General features: G+C 44.7%; 1 protein-coding gene across 2 annotated transcripts in view; it reads right to left on the bottom strand.

Annotated features, from left to right (window-relative positions):
- The window catches only part of LOC126526307 (phosphoribosyl pyrophosphate synthase-associated protein 2), a 43,557-nt gene that overhangs the window by 6,415 nt on the left and 19,994 nt on the right, over positions 1 to 17,148 (bottom strand). For both annotated transcript variants that reach the window (XM_050174209.3, XM_050174210.3), the window contains 6 exons: positions 15,716 to 15,888; positions 11,891 to 12,006; positions 10,928 to 11,015; positions 10,226 to 10,348; positions 4,362 to 4,432; positions 301 to 447 (listed from right to left, as the gene is read on the bottom strand). In XM_050174209.3, the coding sequence (XP_050030166.1) occupies positions 301 to 447; positions 4,362 to 4,432; positions 10,226 to 10,348; positions 10,928 to 11,015; positions 11,891 to 12,006; positions 15,716 to 15,888 (718 nt within the window). The remainder of the gene's footprint in view (positions 1 to 300; positions 448 to 4,361; positions 4,433 to 10,225; positions 10,349 to 10,927; positions 11,016 to 11,890; positions 12,007 to 15,715; positions 15,889 to 17,148) is intronic.

Here is a 17,148-nt window from a genome sequence, read left to right as displayed (position 1 = left end):
ACGTGCTTGGAGCCGCCCAAGGGGGAGGAAGAAGAGGATGGAAGAAAGGCAGAGAATGGGTAATGCCTCCATTGCTGTCGTACTGAGTAATATGCACGATATAACAGTGTCAAGTTCTTTCCACGAGTTCTTTCCGAGGAACTTGTACGGGCTTTCTTTGTAGCTTCGTGCTACTCGTGGGTGGACAAAAACTCTCCCTTTCACGAAACTTAGGCAAATTTTCAGATTTTCGCAAAAGTTATTTGCTCACTTCCAAGTATTTACAACCGGATGAGTAGACTCTCGACACGAGCGACTGACCTCATCAATTGGCGAGTTTTCGATGAGCTGCGGTGCATCGCTGGAAAGGAGTCCGTGGGTGGCCAGCACGTAGATCTTGTATGCACCACGCTCTTTCAACACTTCGGCAGCCACCACGAAGGACTGCACGTCATCCACCATGTCATCCTGGGTGACAAGAAAATGAAGGTGCAATGGCACTTTAGGCAAGCAACGGCAGGCCTGTAACTTTGTTTCATGTAAACTGTCATAACTAAACTAGTATCTGTGCTAGTGATTACAAGCCTGCCTCTCACTGCCTAATAAAAAATTATACTGCTTAACGCTTTCTTTGTATTGCCTTCGAAGGGGTGCAGGAGTCGCACCGCAAAAGTCTGAAGCAAACGTTACTGTAGCAGACGCTGTGGCTGCCTTTACCCACAACCTGTAATATGGAAATGCCCTGTTACCCAGCATGCTTCTCTTATAAGAATCCCTTAGTGGTGTTCTGTATGGCCAGCTGGCCTGCTCGAAGTGTTAGCTACAAGCATAAAAGACTATCTTCAAGTGTACACACTGCTTTCCTGTGCTTTCCGAGCTTCAACCAGGCAATGGGTGTAAAGAAGAAATACGGCCACCATGGTGTGCCAAGGCGTACGACTCCCTCCTCAGTCCTACAATATCCACACAGTTGAACACGGCTACAGCAAACTTAAAAAAAAAAAAAAGCTTATCAGTTCGACATAGGACCTAATTCGATATACGCCTGCTAAAGAATTGGATGCCACAAAAGCACATACCATTCATAAAAGCACTTTACTGATGGAACTTAGTTTCATGCTTAGTTTTGCGTGAAACAGTCCTATATCTTCTTCTGCTTAGCAACTTCGCTGCCTGCAGCAGCATGCATTTCTACACACTGTCCAAAGAGTCGGAGCAGCTGAGGCCACTTTTGCACTACTTGACATCCTATATTATCGGGAATCGCTGCTATTTTTTTATTTCGGTGCAACCAGAATTTTCGCTATATATTCTCATTATATGTATATATTTGCATAATGAATGCACTTTTTTTCCCAATATACCGAAGCAAAGTTGGGAGGTGCATTCATTATGCGGGGTAAATTTGATGGAGACATTTTCGCAACAGTGAAAATTGAGAAGTAAGATGGTAATGATTTGGAATATGCATAAGATAACTTATCTTTGCAGCAAAAATACATGTATACCATTTGCAAACTGTAAATTCACTCTGCATCGGAACCATCAGACCTGCCGTACACTAGCCACTTCATCCACATTGTGGTTCCACCACAGAATAAAAAACCAATGCATCAGCCGGGCGTAGTAAGCGTGGCCTAGGCCAATTGCGTGAAGTGAAACTGAATGCACACTCCAAACATCGATCTCTGATCGCGCCCCAGCTCGTCTTCACTGCTGCTTCTGGCCGTCTGCCGTTATTGCAAGCATCACGTTGAAGCGCGGACCTGTTTTGACAAGCACGCTGTGTGCATCTCTTTCCTCGACCGTCCTATTCATTGGCATGTCAAAGTTTATTGGTGTCTGATAAGCGTTTCCGTTAAGCGAGCAGATAAGCTCCATGTCCCACAGCAGGCGTATAACTCAACTTAATGCCTATCACACACATCGAAACTCAAGGCAGGTGGAAAAGTGAGCCACAGACACACGAATTCGATACTATGCCTGACTATGACCACTATGCCGATCAAGTGCCGGCCACTCCTTCATTTAACTCTCCCTGGCAGCACACCCGACCGCGGATCCCACGCACATGCTCTCCCATTACATCAGCGTGAAGTAATTAAACTGCGTTTGCTGCAGCGTGCCTGATGCATTTTTCTCTCTCTTGAATCTGCGAGGTGCCTTTGCGCTGGCACTGGCAGAAAGGATGTGTTAAGGGGGGGACACAGGCTTTAGAGACCAAAAAATCTAAAACAAGAAAACAATATATCGAAAATGGTATTTTCGGAATCTCTAACAATTATTCTACCACTTCGCCAAATTTTGCGCATTCTAAATGAATATTTTAGCCATAATATAAGTTTTTGGCACCAGTGTCGGCCAAATACGAGCCAACGTTTTCGGAAAAAAACGCTTTTTCTATGGCGCGTGACGGCCCCCACAGTCGTTCAGTCGCGCCGACCCGTACATCGTTTGAAAGAGCAGTCTCTCGTCTTCATTTTCCTTTCACTACCGGCTCCGCCTGCACGTTGGCAGTGAAGAAATTCCGCCTCGAAAAGAAGACCCAATGCATGCTGCAATTGGTCGACAAAGGCACGTGACCCTCAGCTAGCCACACCATTGGCTAGATTGGTGTCGTCTGCATCACTCTGCAGCCGCTGCACACATGCCGGGCATGCCAGCAAGGTTTCCCCCGCTGACAGCAATGCTGATCGCGACTCCAAAGTTTGCTACGAAGTACAAACTAAAAAAAAAAAAGAAAGGAAGAGGAAGTCGGCGTACCACTTCGAGAAACGACACTTTGCCGCACCGCTTCCGGATGACATCAATAACAGCCCGGTCCCGCAGCCGAGTGACGCCGGAGATCCCGACAGCACGTTACGCCTAGTCCCCTGAAGCACTCCTTAAACGGCTGTGTTTCATCGACGTTTTGCCATGACGCTACTGTTCTGCAGCCAGAATTTTTGTGGTGTACTGACAGTGAAGCTAAAGGAAAACTTAAAGCATTAGCGTCAACTCCTGCTACTGACCGAAAATCAGAACTACTAGATCGTGTTGACGACATTGCTGCCGGAACAAACGAACTGGCTACGTCTCCTGAGCATGCGTCTGCTGAAAACTTGCAGCGGGTGCTCAAAAGGCATCACCGTAGTGACACTAACCAGACAGACTACATTCCTGGAGGCTACTAATGCAATAGCACTTTATATATTCAAATATTTTGTGGTGTTCCGTTATAAAAATAAGCTCATGTTGTTTTTTCAACTTTTCTCAGAATGTAATCTTTAGTGTTTCTTAAACTTGTTGAAGTGCTATCTCTGTCCTCAGGGCACATAGAACCATAATTTTAACAGCAGCATGTTGCTACATGTGTGTACTACACAATGCTAGGAGCAGATTTTTAAATTTCGCTTTTGTAAATTTCAAAATCTGGCTACCAATTAGGCCACATGATTGCCATGTCTGGAGATTGAACTTGAAACTGCTCTAAAATAGCAATACCTGCAATATAAAAAAAGTAGTCCTACAGTTCTACAGTAGTCCTACAGTTCTTACAATTGTTCTGATAAACAATAGGTGATTATTTTTCATTATATCTGGAACCACTCAGTCAATTTAAGGAGTAATTATATTTTTGAAATGAGCATGAAAAACTGTCTGGGTGACAATTTTCATTAAATTTAGTAAAAAAAAAAGTTTCCGAACACCTCTTCCTCCTTAAGCATTAAGTGTGCTTGCTTTATTTAAACCCCTGTGCGAGAGTCAAAGATTCTAGTCTCTTCGAAAGACTACAGCACAGCCGTTCGATCGTGGGACTGCACAGTAGCAAAGTAGGGCGTGCGTTCATTACGTAAATAAATATGGTATATGGTGTTCAGAAATTGTTCGATACACAGGATAACTTGATGTAAACAGGCTCGGCTGTAGTTTAGTTTTGTTTTCTGTTGTGTAATTCCATAGAGAGCAACAAGGACATATGCAATGTTACTGTAGGATAATTTGATGTAAACAGGCTCGACTGTAGTTCAGTTTTGTTTTCTGTTGTGTAATTCCATAGAGAGCAACAAGGACATCTGCAATGTTACTGTAGGTGGCTGTAAAAGCCGATTAGTTGTAGGTGCGGTCTGCGAGAGGTGGTGTGGAAGGTGACAGCCCTCCTTTCTTACAGCCACCGTGGCAGGATAGAGTGACGGGAGAGGAGAAAGGCTGTCGCCAGTGGTTTCGTATTGCTCTCTCTCTCTCTCCCTTGGGCACGATACCACACTCAAGGAAATGTGCACAAGAGCCAAAGAAAGCTTAAAAGGGCGTCTTGTTGGGCGAGTTGGTCACAATTCATCTTGGGTACTAGGTGTGAACGCACACAGAAACAAGAAAGAAAGCTATTCGCTTTAAATACTCACCACCATGATGGCAATGCGGCCACCAACGTCACCCACCACATAGATTGGTGGCTTCTCCTTTGCTGCAGGCACTGCAAAAGAAAAGTAGTAGAAATTAAATTCAATGGTCAAATATTGCACAGAGATAGTAGTTTACTTTTTGAATTACATGAATAGCTATTCTAAGAGTGCATAAATGAGTGGTGCCACTGATGAACTGAGATGTGAAGCAATTTTTGAAGCAACAAAATGCTCATTTTGGAGCAGATTGGAGCACTTTGGAGCAAATAAAGCATGCGAACTGCTGGACACGCCCTCGGCTATCTTGAACAGTTAAACTTGACAAATTAAACTCGATAAACATTATTCAAGAATGTATTTGCTCGTTAAAATAAGGTTGCTCTACCTCTAAATACAAGAACAGGGAATTTAAATGAAGACAACAAATATGTTCACACAGCGTCCTGTAATTAGTCGAATCTCGTTCATTCAAACACACTTAATTTGAACCTTCGGTTTATTTGAACTGATGCTGTGGTCCTGTCAAAGTTGTGTATCCTAATGGGCAAAAATGCCTGGCAATTCGAACGCAAACATACTGCACTCTAACAATGCTCTCAGCAGCGCACCAAATCATGCGGCGGTGCCTACGACCAGCATTCCACTAACCCTGCCATAGAGAAAAGGCTTAGGAGAGACCCCTCAACACCGCATGCCAAGAATAATAATAATAATAAAAAAAGAAACACGGCGGAAATTTGTGCGCAGTCGTGTGCAGGCGAGCATCGCCGATTGCCTCTGTTAGCGATGAGTGTCCTGTGCAGTCAACGAGCAATTTTCCAGACCCCCAATAATTCGGATGCATTTGCGGCACCACCATGTACACCATAGAGTCGAGTTTAGGAACGTCTACAATTTTGGACGCAAAAAACTTTCGGCATCCGATTTCCCGGACTTGTTGCCATGACCGCAGATCCGAAATGGCATTAATCGAAGCCACCACCAGCGCCATTTTGATTATCTTGCCGCCTCGAGCTGACGCTCTTGCACGTAGATCGGCAAGCAGCCATAGCCGCACGATGGCAACACTGGGCCTAGCTGCTTCGACATTCGCTACCAAACTTCTTGCTGTTCAGTGAAACAATTCGCCACTGTTAGCAATGGCACCGACTCCTCCTTTGTAATCATCATGATTGGCTTCGGAGTGCGGAAGTATGGCGCGTTGCATAATTCTGTTTCCTGAAAGTCAGGTTTGAGTTACCGTAATACATCCGTGTTACACGGTGAAGCATACAAAAAGGTGGAAGTGGCAATTGTATGAAACATCATATGTTTCTTTTAATTATGCACACGTGTAACTGCCGTCTCCTATCACAGTACAAGCACCGATCCGCCTAATAAGTATACTAACAAGCCTTTAGAGCCATTTCGTATGTGCCTGTGGCGATTTGAGCGCTTGGGGGCAGTAAAAGGCATGTGTTCATTTTAACGCGATAGCATTGAGGAACCTAAGTCGCAGAAAAGCTGGCGTCCGGCTTCAGACGTCACGTCGGCAAGATTTTTGAACTATGTATATGCAGGCCTTCCATATGATGCAAGGAGTTCACTGAACTAATTGAATTTCTCAAGCAAGAATACGGAGAAAAATCGTAAACTATGATTTGCACACAACCTACAGACATGATAGCTCTCGGATTGTAATTGGACCATACGAGAAAACATAATTCTGTTACGTGAAAACTAAAAAAATTCCCTTCACACACACAAACTGGCCACGGAATCTGCCATTTTGTGCGCGCCTGCGCGATGGGTGTCTTGGGGACCCCAGAGTGGCGCGCTTGGTTCCTTGCATTAACTCCAGCTGGTGCTCGTCTCCGCCGCATCGTGGCCCACGCAAGAGGTTGTGGTTCTACCACAAAGCTTGCCTTCGTGCATAGCGTTCACGGCAAGCGTTTCATGATGAACATTACGATTACATATGCTCCAGTTGCCGGGAAGCGCGAGAAGCAGTCAGGGACCTTTGAATGCTATCAAATTTTTTTGGACTGCCCGATTTTTCATACATTTTCACGGCCATTCAATTAGCTTCCTTCAATTTCAACTTCTTTTAATTCTAACACATTGTCAGGCCCCTTTGAGTTTGAATTGTCCGAGATTTGACTCGTTTATTTCAAATTATGTGAAGCTGCTCAGGCGTTTCCTTTTGCATGCTATGAATTCTTTACTAAGAGCTGCCAGCTTAGCCATGTTTTCAGCAAGGCTAGAGCTAGCATAAGTCAGAAACAGCTAGCTAGGCTCATCTCATCAGTGCTCTTCTGAGGCATCGGTCAGCCTTGATGAGCCCCTCGTAACACTCAAGCATTGCTTTAGACACCATGTGCTTTCCAATGATGTGCTTTTTCTTGTAATGCTGCAGCCTCTGCTCAGCAACTATCTGATTGTCGCCGGTGAGAGGCTAAGAAGCCGCAACACTGTCGTTGGTGCTAACAAAATTATGAAAGGAGATAAAAGAAGTGGCATCATCTGTTAAATTTCTTATGTTTTCAAGGTTTTACTTACCACCACTATGCGCTTTAGGTGGCACCAGTTGGGGTCAGTGAGGGTCGAAATAACCGAAGTGGCATGCTTTTGTATTCAAACTTAACAAGTTTTCTTTTCATAACAATGTGTAGTTTCTTGCCGGGACTTGTCAGGGCGTTTAAAATAACTGAGGTGAAATGAACAGGAGCAGACTGCATCGAACAGCTATAACATTGTCTTGGAGACCCCATGAAAAAGTATAACACTGTACAACACGTGTATCGAACTCCCGTTCCCTGCCATCGAACGCTGCACTGTGCCCCAGCAAGTGTGCTTCTAGTGGGGACGCAATCACTTCTCGCGCCGTTGGACAGGTAGAATGTCGACGAAATCAAAACGGCACTGTTTTGGCAGATGCTTTCAAAGAAGACACTGGATCTGAAGGACAGTACATCCCATGGAGTAAAAATTCACGCGAGTGTTTCAGTCTCACTGACTGCAAATGTGGATGGCTCGTGGAAACTACGTCTGTTCATTAGCAAGAGCACATTGGCACAATGCTTGAAGAAAGCGAAAGGCCTCCCAGTCTAAACACATTGTACAAGGAAGTTTGAATGGCAATCTTTTCACTGAGTGGCTCCTTGACCATTCAGTGAAGGAGCCACTTGGTGAAAAGATTGAGCGTTATCCACACTTTCTTTTGGAGCATCTATCAGACTGGGAGGCCTTTCACACAGTCACTTTTGACGTCACCATTTGAAACCAGGAGCCAAGAGCAATGTAGTTTTGGACATGAAAAAGCAGACTCGATGGACTCAAAAAACTGAGTCCATTCAGCACTGAACAAGACAACAGGAAAGAGCATTAACCCCCCTGTGCTTCAGAGAGAAGCGCACAACTGGCAAACTTGCTTGTTTGGCAGCATTCAATGACAATGGTCATTGTCATGGCCTTCAAAGTTCAATCACGTTCAAAGTTCAATGTGACCACTACCTCTGCTTTCGATGATATGACGAGTTTCCCTTTTCACGTCCGAAGCTGCACATGATACGCATTTCGAACAGGTCATAAAAAAAGGTGCCATAATGAATCACTATTTGTGTTGCTTCCGAGGAACTGAGGCTTTGCACCGTAATTGTGGAGTTGACAGATGCTTGACCTTTTTTTTTTTTTTTTTTTAAACAGCAGGGCACAAAGTAGTTGTTTCAGTATTTATTTAAAGATTCCTCTTCATGGGATTTAGTTTTAAGATATGACCTATGCTGGTACCCAACTTGTGATTTTGCTATTGAACTGCACCCTCAGAAACACTAAAACCAGGTGCCCAGCGTTGGCCTTCGACAGGCCAAGAATGTGCCAAGCCCTCACATAGGACCTGTATTCTGTGCTGCACTGTATATCTAATTCCACCGAGGAGGTGCTGAATTTTCATAAAATTTCTCGCATTTGAATGGAAGTACAATAAGGGTTTCAACAGCTGCAATAGTATTTGGAGCAACTCTTGGAGCAACTCTTGGAGCAGGGAAGTCAATCTGGAGCAGGTTACGGGGAAAGAAAACTAGTTCTTGGAGCACTAAATTACGAATTTGGAGCAGCTTTTAACAGACAAAGTTATGCAGAAACCACTGGCAATGATTGTCAATGTAAGCAAATAGCCCAAACAAATGAGCAAGCGACCAATTCATTTTATAACTGAGGCGCAAGCTCCTTACCTCTTCACTAACATAAAGTAAAAGCTCGTTAATTCACAACTCGTCAATTCAAAATTTAATTCAAAGTAGCTGCCGCAGTCCATTCAACAATATATTGAAAGCAATATATAACGTATCCTGCTAATTCACATTAAAATCTGCACCGCCACTGATAATTCGAACTCTCCGTCATTGTGGATGGGGAGAGTGCTAGTGTGCAGGGAGACGTTGGCGCTGCTGGTGTCGCCGTGCGGACTGCACAGCTTTGCTCTTTACATCTACAGTGTTTTGTTTAGGCCTGACTGCAGAGAGGCTCTGTAATGCCTGGCCAGGCACAGCGAACACCTCTGTTGCAGGTCAGTTCTAGCCCTCTCTCACAACCTTCAAGATAAAAACGCAGACACAGTGCTGCACTTCTTTCTCCTTTTTATTTCTGTTTTACATGTTACATATTGGAGGCTATGTGCTTTCTCTATGAGGTGCTCTGCCGAGAAGCGGCACCAGGTAATGTCGAAAACATGGAGGCCATGACATTTATCGGCGCTTTCACTACCAAAAAGCACAGCCTTTGAGATTTGCGGTTGTTACTCAAAGGAAAGCATCACTGGAATACTTGTTTGGACACCACTCGTATGTATAGTGGAACTCAGCAGCGTGCAGCTACAAAAGTACAACGGAGACCAACGTCGCAGCAGGTTGTGGTGCATTTCGCGAGTGCATTTTAGAGTGCAGCTCTCGTTCCTGCGGCGAGCGTTGGCGGCCCTCCTCCTCTCCTACCTCCATTTCACTCGCTTTCCTCCCCTTGTTGGTGCTGAGCCATGCTCCCCAAGGGCTGCAGAAGATAGCACTAACCTATCCTTTCTCAACACAAACCATCTCTCTCAGCGGTACAAAGGTGCGTTTTCAGCGCGCATCACTTGTGGCCAGTCACGCTATGCCGCTTGCGCTGCGTGAGCTCAAATGCTGTCCCCTCCATACTTCAACGCATGCGCTGTTGGCTTCTTAGGAACATGCGCAGAATGAACCCCAACTCGCGCACCCCTCTGAACGACTGTCTGTGACCGTCAGTGAAGCAGTGTGGGCACCTTTTTTTCTCCGCGCCACACATCGTGGGTCGGCGCAGTCAGCGTGACGAACGCGCAGATGGTGCAAGAGCCATCTCGACGTTGGGCATGTCGCATTGCGTTGGCCACGTCCGATTACGTTGGCTACGCCACTGCATTGAACTATAGAAATTGCTCCCACCAACGTGACGTAGCGTGAGAATGCACACGCTATGTCGGACTATTTGAATTTTGTATTATTAGAATTTTCGTAGCATCCTCGCAGAATTCGAATCATATACGCATTTGTCATTTCCACGAATGGTCAATGCCGTCTTCGCTTTCTTTATCATCACTTCAGGTAGAAAAATAGACAGCACTGTCATCATCCTCTTCAACTGAAGCACAATACCCCTTTGTTGCTTTCACTGTCGCTAGTGTTTCAGAGTCAAATGGCAGCTTTCTGTTGCATGTGCGACGCATGTGCAAGCTGTCGATGAAAGATGCTTTGAACGACAGAGCAATGTTTACCAATATAGCGTTGACGAGCTAGGCTTGTCCAGAGCGTTGTAGTACAGCCCAGGACTGCACCTAAATGTAACGAAAGGGCGGCCTCGGCCATGGTGCCTACCAGGCATGATGTCAAGGCCAACCTCCATGGTGCGCCCGGACATGAGAACTGTCGGAGGAGAGTAACGACCATCGACCATGTCCGACTCTGACTCCTTCTGCTCACCGTGGATCACCGCAATGCCTGTGCAAGAAAAGAAAACACAACAGACCAATCGTAAATTGCTACATTGAAATATTTTACTTATAGTTCCGGGGAGTTTGCACAGGAAGTAAATGTTTTGTGCTCTGGGAAATGAGGATGACAATGTGCAGGGTTTAGCAATGCAAGGGCCAGGTCTGGCTAAAGAGAGCCAAGAAAGAGATCATGCACTGTCAATGACTGAACAGAGGTTTGAAAACGTGTACATTTGCAAAATGGGAAAGGGAGTGCAAGGAGCAGGCTGGTAACTGCCACCGGAAGGGGTCCAATGCCTGCCTACTGTTCAGAAGCGGGGGGGCACAACATCCACACTGACAAGACCTGCAGTCCTTGTTTACACATTTCACCAAAGCAGCAAACTGCGATAAAGCAAGATGAGAAACACTGAAATCTGCTAAGTGTTTTTTTGTATGTCCACAAAGTGCACTGAAAATTTCATGCAAGATCCACTATCTACTGAAAGCATTTTGTTTCCCGTTAGGCAAGCCAAATATTCACTAGGATTGCAGCACTGCTTGCATGGCATTTGAAGCGAAGCACCTCCGTGCCCCAACAACTCACCTAGTCGCAGGCGCTCAGCGTAAGATGTGGCCTTGTTTGCAGTGGACGGATTCCGAGCAACAATGACTGCATTTCTGTAGTCTGGGATCTGCAACAGATATTTTTCTTCAGTGAGCAACCGCAGCCTCTGCATTCCCATTGAATGCCATACTCCGACACCAATGGTGCTAAATTGATGGGATAATGCCTTTTGCAATGTCTAATTATACATGAGGTCAATTGAGAGAGCCCAATCATGAGACCGATTGCGAGGAAGGATCAAGTAGTGTGACAAACCAACAGCCATATTTTCCATGCCAAACACCAGTACAATATGCACCTGAGGCTGTATATCATAAGGATTGTTTTGATGTCAACAGCATTCTTGGCATTCCCAGACCAGTTTTCGTTCCGGGTATCTGGCTAGAAATATGATCCGATCCCGAAGGTAGTGCAGTTTAAAAGAATTTCAGCCGGAACTCATCTACGACGGCTAAGTATGCGAACAGCATTCTTTACAGGCGAAAACGCATTTATTATTGCAATTAGCATTCTTGGCACTGCCATACCAGTTTTCCTTTAGGCTATATAATCATTTCCATGAAGCTCCCAACATGATCTATAACTGCATATTCAACACACAAGTGTCATTAATGTGCTGCCACAGTACTTCTGTGTACATAGAACAACAAACATCCATTCAATGTACAACAAATTCATCTTCACCTCAAAAGAATACTAATTGCATTCTTGCATAGATGAGTTCTGCCCAAATTCTTCTATGATTCTATATTTGTTTTTCACCCAGAAATGATGAGGTGCTTGATACGTAGTGCAAGCAAGAATGCAAGAGTGTGCTTAACTGCACTGCTCTCATTCTCTATGGCAGCTGCAATGCAGCACGAACTTTCTTTCTACTTGACCAAAATTCACTGTTGGGGGAGTTAATTTCGATGTCAGAAATTCAAAGAAAGGCCTACGCACGCATTCGGTGATGTACTGCAGCAGGAAGGGCGAGGCTCGCAAGTTGTCCACGGGGATGTCGAAGAACCCCTGCACCTCCTTTTGGTGAAGATCCATGGTGATGATGTGCGTCAGACCTGTGGAATGAAAACGAGACACCACACATTACAGGAACACGTGGGGGAAGAAGGTGGGGCGAGTTGCAACACGGAAACACTAAACCCTTTCACTCTAACAGCAAAGCCAGTTCGAATTTCTCATACCTCACTTATGCACATCCAGTTCTAGCCGGAACACAGTAATTTCAGTATTCTTACTGTCGGGGAAAGCCAAATGGCAGCACAGTATTGAGCCCAGTATATAGATGTTCTTTTTATGACCAAATTTTTTTTTAAAATCTAGTGTTCCAGATATCAGCATTCCACTTCCCCAACTGGGTTACTTTGACAGTAGGAGAGTGTAGATAAATGTTAGTAGAAAATGGACAAAATCCCGCTAATTACCTTTTAATTTTTGCCTTTAGGCCACATGATGCAATGACAGAATTGTAGGCCATCAACAGGTAGGACATAATGAAGTGGAACCAGTTCTATAACTAGTACCAGTTTCCTGATACTACAGTAGAACCTCGTTAATTCGAAGTCCGTCGGACCGCGAAAAATCATCGAATTAACAGGGTTTTCGAATTATCAAAAATGGACGAAAAACGAGAAATAAACATGCGAAATGTGGCTGTATCAACACTGCACCTTTATTTCGCTTGAAAAACAGTCACTTGAAGTACCGTATTTACACTATTGTAAGGCGACTCGAATGTAAGTCGACCCCCCCCCCCCCCCCCCCCCCCCGTATCTCATGACAGGAAAGAAAAAAAAAAAAAGGGAGAGCATACTTGAGGGCGCGTTCGATAACGAAAATTTATTAGTAGCTGACATGGTCACTGGACTACTAATCTTCACTAGTGCTGCCATCGTCATAGTTGCTACGGTCCCACAGCGCGTCGTCGTCCCGCGAAATGTCACATTTGGCAAACGACCGCACCATGACATCTTGTGGAACAGCAGCCTACGCTGAATGCACCCAACCACACGCAGCCATCAGGGAGGCTCTTTTGACAGGTACGGTTGGCGTAATTTCGCGGTCTTCTACCGCTGGCCACTCGTACTCACAGCGGAGCAGGTCCTTAAAAGGCGAAGATCCGGGCTTGTTTCATGACCATGTCGCACTTCACTGGCAGGGACCGATTGCGCATTTCAGCGACGTACGCCGCAAGCTCCAGAAAGCGTCCAGACTTTGGCACGTGAGAAATTCCTCACTTGATGTCACAGGTGAAAATTTAGCTTCGTTGCAGTCACCACTCTCGCACTACCTGTTCAGAAACACAGAACTTGCGGCCCGCTGCACAGTCATTTGTTTCTTAGCCGTAAAGGAGGGCAGCCCCCTTGAACGCTGCTGTGAACGAGTGCCGAATGACTCTGAAGCACTCATGATGACTGAGGAAGCATAGAAGTAGCACATAGCCGGCAGTCAAGTGGAACGCGTCAAACCAATGCCTTTCGTCAAACTATAGAGATAGCTAAGCGCAACAGGCAAAGAGAAACCCGCGAGTGGTGTCTGCTCTTCCATGAACTACCGATACTCCCCACAAGCGCTGCCGTACTGAGGGTGCCACCCACGTGCCGCCACAAATAAAACAGCGGTGCTTCCATCAACTATCGACACCCCCTCATGAGTGTTGTGTGCACTGTAAAACTCTCAAAAATGTTGAAAAACCGTTCCGAAAAGCGAACAAACATGCGGGATAGCGAAAAGCTATGGGTAGGGCCATAGAGCAAACATAAAATTCTAACTACGTTGTAGCTCCCGTTGGTCTCGCTTTTTTGGCCTTGCCACATTTTGGTTTGAAATGTAAGTCGACCCTCCACTTCAGATTTTCAAATTAAAGAAAAGTGGTCGACTTACAATCGTGTAAATATGGTAGTCATCGATGCGTGACTGCTTGGCGCGGTAGTTAGCCGCACTGTAGGCTGCGTCCTCCAGTCTGCTTAAAGTGCGCAACAATTCACTGTTACCTCCACTACACTCCACAAAACTGCGCACAAAGTTCACCAGAAACAGGATGGATGACTGGCCTCAGAGACTGGCACACTATTTTTTTTTTTGCGGATCACGGAGGCCATGGTTTAAACTGACGTATTATTTGGATATGGGCACGCTGGCTGTTCAAATTATCCAGCAAAATTTCCATGCAAACTGTTGGGACCGCCAAAAACCTTCGAATTACGCGGGATTTTGAATAAACTGAGTTCGAATTAACGAGGTTTTACTGTATATGAAATCAAAGTGTGTGGCAAAATGCATTGGTGTCATAGTAAGGCTGCTGCCATGTGACATATGCTTGATCAATGACCTAGAGTAGGGCTGTAAGGTGCTGTAAATACTAATAATAAGACGAATAACATGCACTAGCGGCAGTCAAATCTCTTATCTAAAACCACACTCCTCTGCAACATTAGAGATGTACAAGTGTGCGCATACCACTTTCATTTCAATGCATTTATGAATAAGACACACATTAATCACAGCTCTAAATGCAAAGTCTAAGTTCTCAGCTTCCCCATTCAGTCAGTTGTTCCAAAACATAGTTGGTTCGAAATGACTCCAACTGGTTTGAAATTTATTTTGGGACAGAAGCCAGTTGAAGGCATCCCAAAAGATTGTCCCACAAGTTCTCATAGATGTGCTGCTCCTTTGATGGAGGGTGGTCTGTTGCTCTAGTGTTAGATGGTGCCCTTAGCATGAGCAGTGAGCTAGTCGGAAATTTCTGTTGGTGAGAATAATGGCATTTACTGGCATCAGGCACGTTTGTTATGGTATGTCGATGCTGTTTTACATTACTTGATACAAGTGCAGTGAAAGACTAGAGAATATACACAACATCTTGTTATCCCTGGGAAAGAGGCCAGCACAGACCCACTGAATACTAAAACAGGCATTTCTGATGAAGCAACAGGCTAAAGACCCAAGTGGAAGTGGGTCAACGAATGAAAGCATAGGAGAATGTCCATGGACATAAAGGCCACAGATGCCCCTGAATTGCGATAACAAGTTCACGAAAAGACTCATGACAATCACTGCTTACTGATCCTAAAGCTTTCTAAAAATTCGTTTGTCACAAGTGACGTGCCACTTTCGACTGAATAATGGGGAACCTGCCACATTGAAGCAAAATGTGTGCCACCATCTCCTCCCATCTGAGCAAAAGCATTGAGTGCAAGTGCAGACAAATATAGATAAAAAGAGATGCGGCGTACATGCACACGAAAACGCCAAAAGACAAGCACATGCACACAGCTGGTCAAGGTGGCCAATGTGAAACAGTATCAACATACCATCACAAAAGCGAATGACGTGAATTAATTGCCTTTATCTTTGTATATTACCAAAATCTCAAGCTTACCTTGTTACTCACACTGAGACGGCCTCTAGCAGTACAGCAATGTACCACACTTCTTTGAGAAAGGGCACCAACCTTTAGGTGACCCCTCATAAGTTTTCAGAGCTGGAACTATCTTTACAAAGGGAGGACATCAAATTTATGCGATTGCATGACCAATTCTCATTCACTTATTTTTGACATAAAGTCGTACGATACGATCAACACAGAATGGAAGATTTGAACTATGCATTAGGATTCTCTGGTGAGCAGCAAAGCTCGGCAAACTTGACATGGTTGCATGTGAACCCTCACCAAATCTAGCCCTTGTCAGCAACAAATGAGGCGATATTATGCTCAGTAGTGACTACAAATACAAGAGAAGTTGAACGCTAACGAACGAGACGCACCGGCCTTAACGAGCATCTGCGCGAGCAGCTTGGAGACGATGCATCCTCGCTTGCGCATTTTGCTCTGCTTGCCGTACGGCAGGTACGGGATGACGCCCACGATCTTGCGGGCACAGGACGTCTTGCAGCAGTAGGCCATGATGAGCATCTCCATGATGCTGTTGTTGACGTCCCTGCGTGGAGGGGGGGGGGGGGGGGGGGGGGCAAATTGAAACAGGGTTTGTACAACAGGACACCAGTTTAAAAGCCTTTTATTATTAACTATATAAAGACACTCAAATGAAAGTCTGCTGTGCAACCAAACCAGCAATAGCTAGCCAGACGACAACAAAGAACAGGACAGTGAAAAAGTGACAACAGCACCAATTGTCTGGCAGCTGTGCTATTGACAGTTACAAAGAAAGGCAAATGTTACGAGGACTTAAAACAGTTCATTATTTTCCCATGTACAGCATTTCTGTAGGGTTACAGCTGGCAAAAAAAAAAAATGCGAGCCTTAAAAACAAATTAAAATGCCGTGCTGCCCATTAATTACTTATGTCAACCCAGTTAAGCCTGGACTTCAAAATGATAAGTGTTCGGCAAAACCTTTGAAATGTACAAAACGGTATCGGAAGGACCCTAACAATGCATCAGTGCACCATCTATCAGCTTTTCATTGAAGGAGATCGCGTTTATATAGTCTAGGATGTAACCATGATATAGCAAAGTTATGCAGGCACGAGTAATAGTAGAGTTGCGTTGCCTGCTATTTCTTTTTATTTGCTTTTTGTTTCTTTGTTGTTCTACCCATGCTATAAACCTCTACAAAATGAAACATCAGATAGTAATAAATGGTTGTAAGTGTTCGCTTGTCTCGCTCATGCCAGTTTTGCAGCATCCCTGTTCAGTATCGCATGACAACAGTGCAGTTAGTTGCCAGTTAACCATATGGAATAATCAATCGAACTCATGGAAAAATTTCTGTGGCAATAAAAAGAAAGCTACAATAGTGAAGCTTCTGTGCACACATTACTAGTGAAGTCTGACAGCACTTTATGTTTCAGTTTCTCAAAGCAGCTAATGAATCAGGGTAGCTTTCTACTTGCAACGATTTCACGTCTGGCAGAACGTGGCATGCCGAAGTGAGAAAATTGCAAATCGTTTCAAATAGACTTTAGATCATTAATCTAAAATTGGCAATGATATAGCAGACAGGCATTCCACCTCCACTGCCAGAGCGATGCTTACCCTTCCACACTCTTCTTAATGGCCACACAGAGAAAGCAAGAACACAACATTTTACAGTTCTTGAATTAAGATGGCACACACTTCAGAAACTACTAGTTGAAATCAATAAGTTCTGCCTTCCCTTGTTTATGAAAGAGCTGTCATCTTTCAGCTCTGGGGTGACAGAAGAGATCTCCAAAGTGATATTCCCATAAAGAGAGCAA

The sequence above is a fragment of the Dermacentor andersoni genome, chromosome 8 (genome assembly GCF_023375885.2).
Source record: "Dermacentor andersoni chromosome 8, qqDerAnde1_hic_scaffold, whole genome shotgun sequence".
In the NCBI taxonomy this organism is placed as follows: domain Eukaryota; kingdom Metazoa; phylum Arthropoda; class Arachnida; order Ixodida; family Ixodidae; genus Dermacentor; species Dermacentor andersoni.
This window is presented reverse-complemented; position numbering and strand designations above follow the sequence as displayed.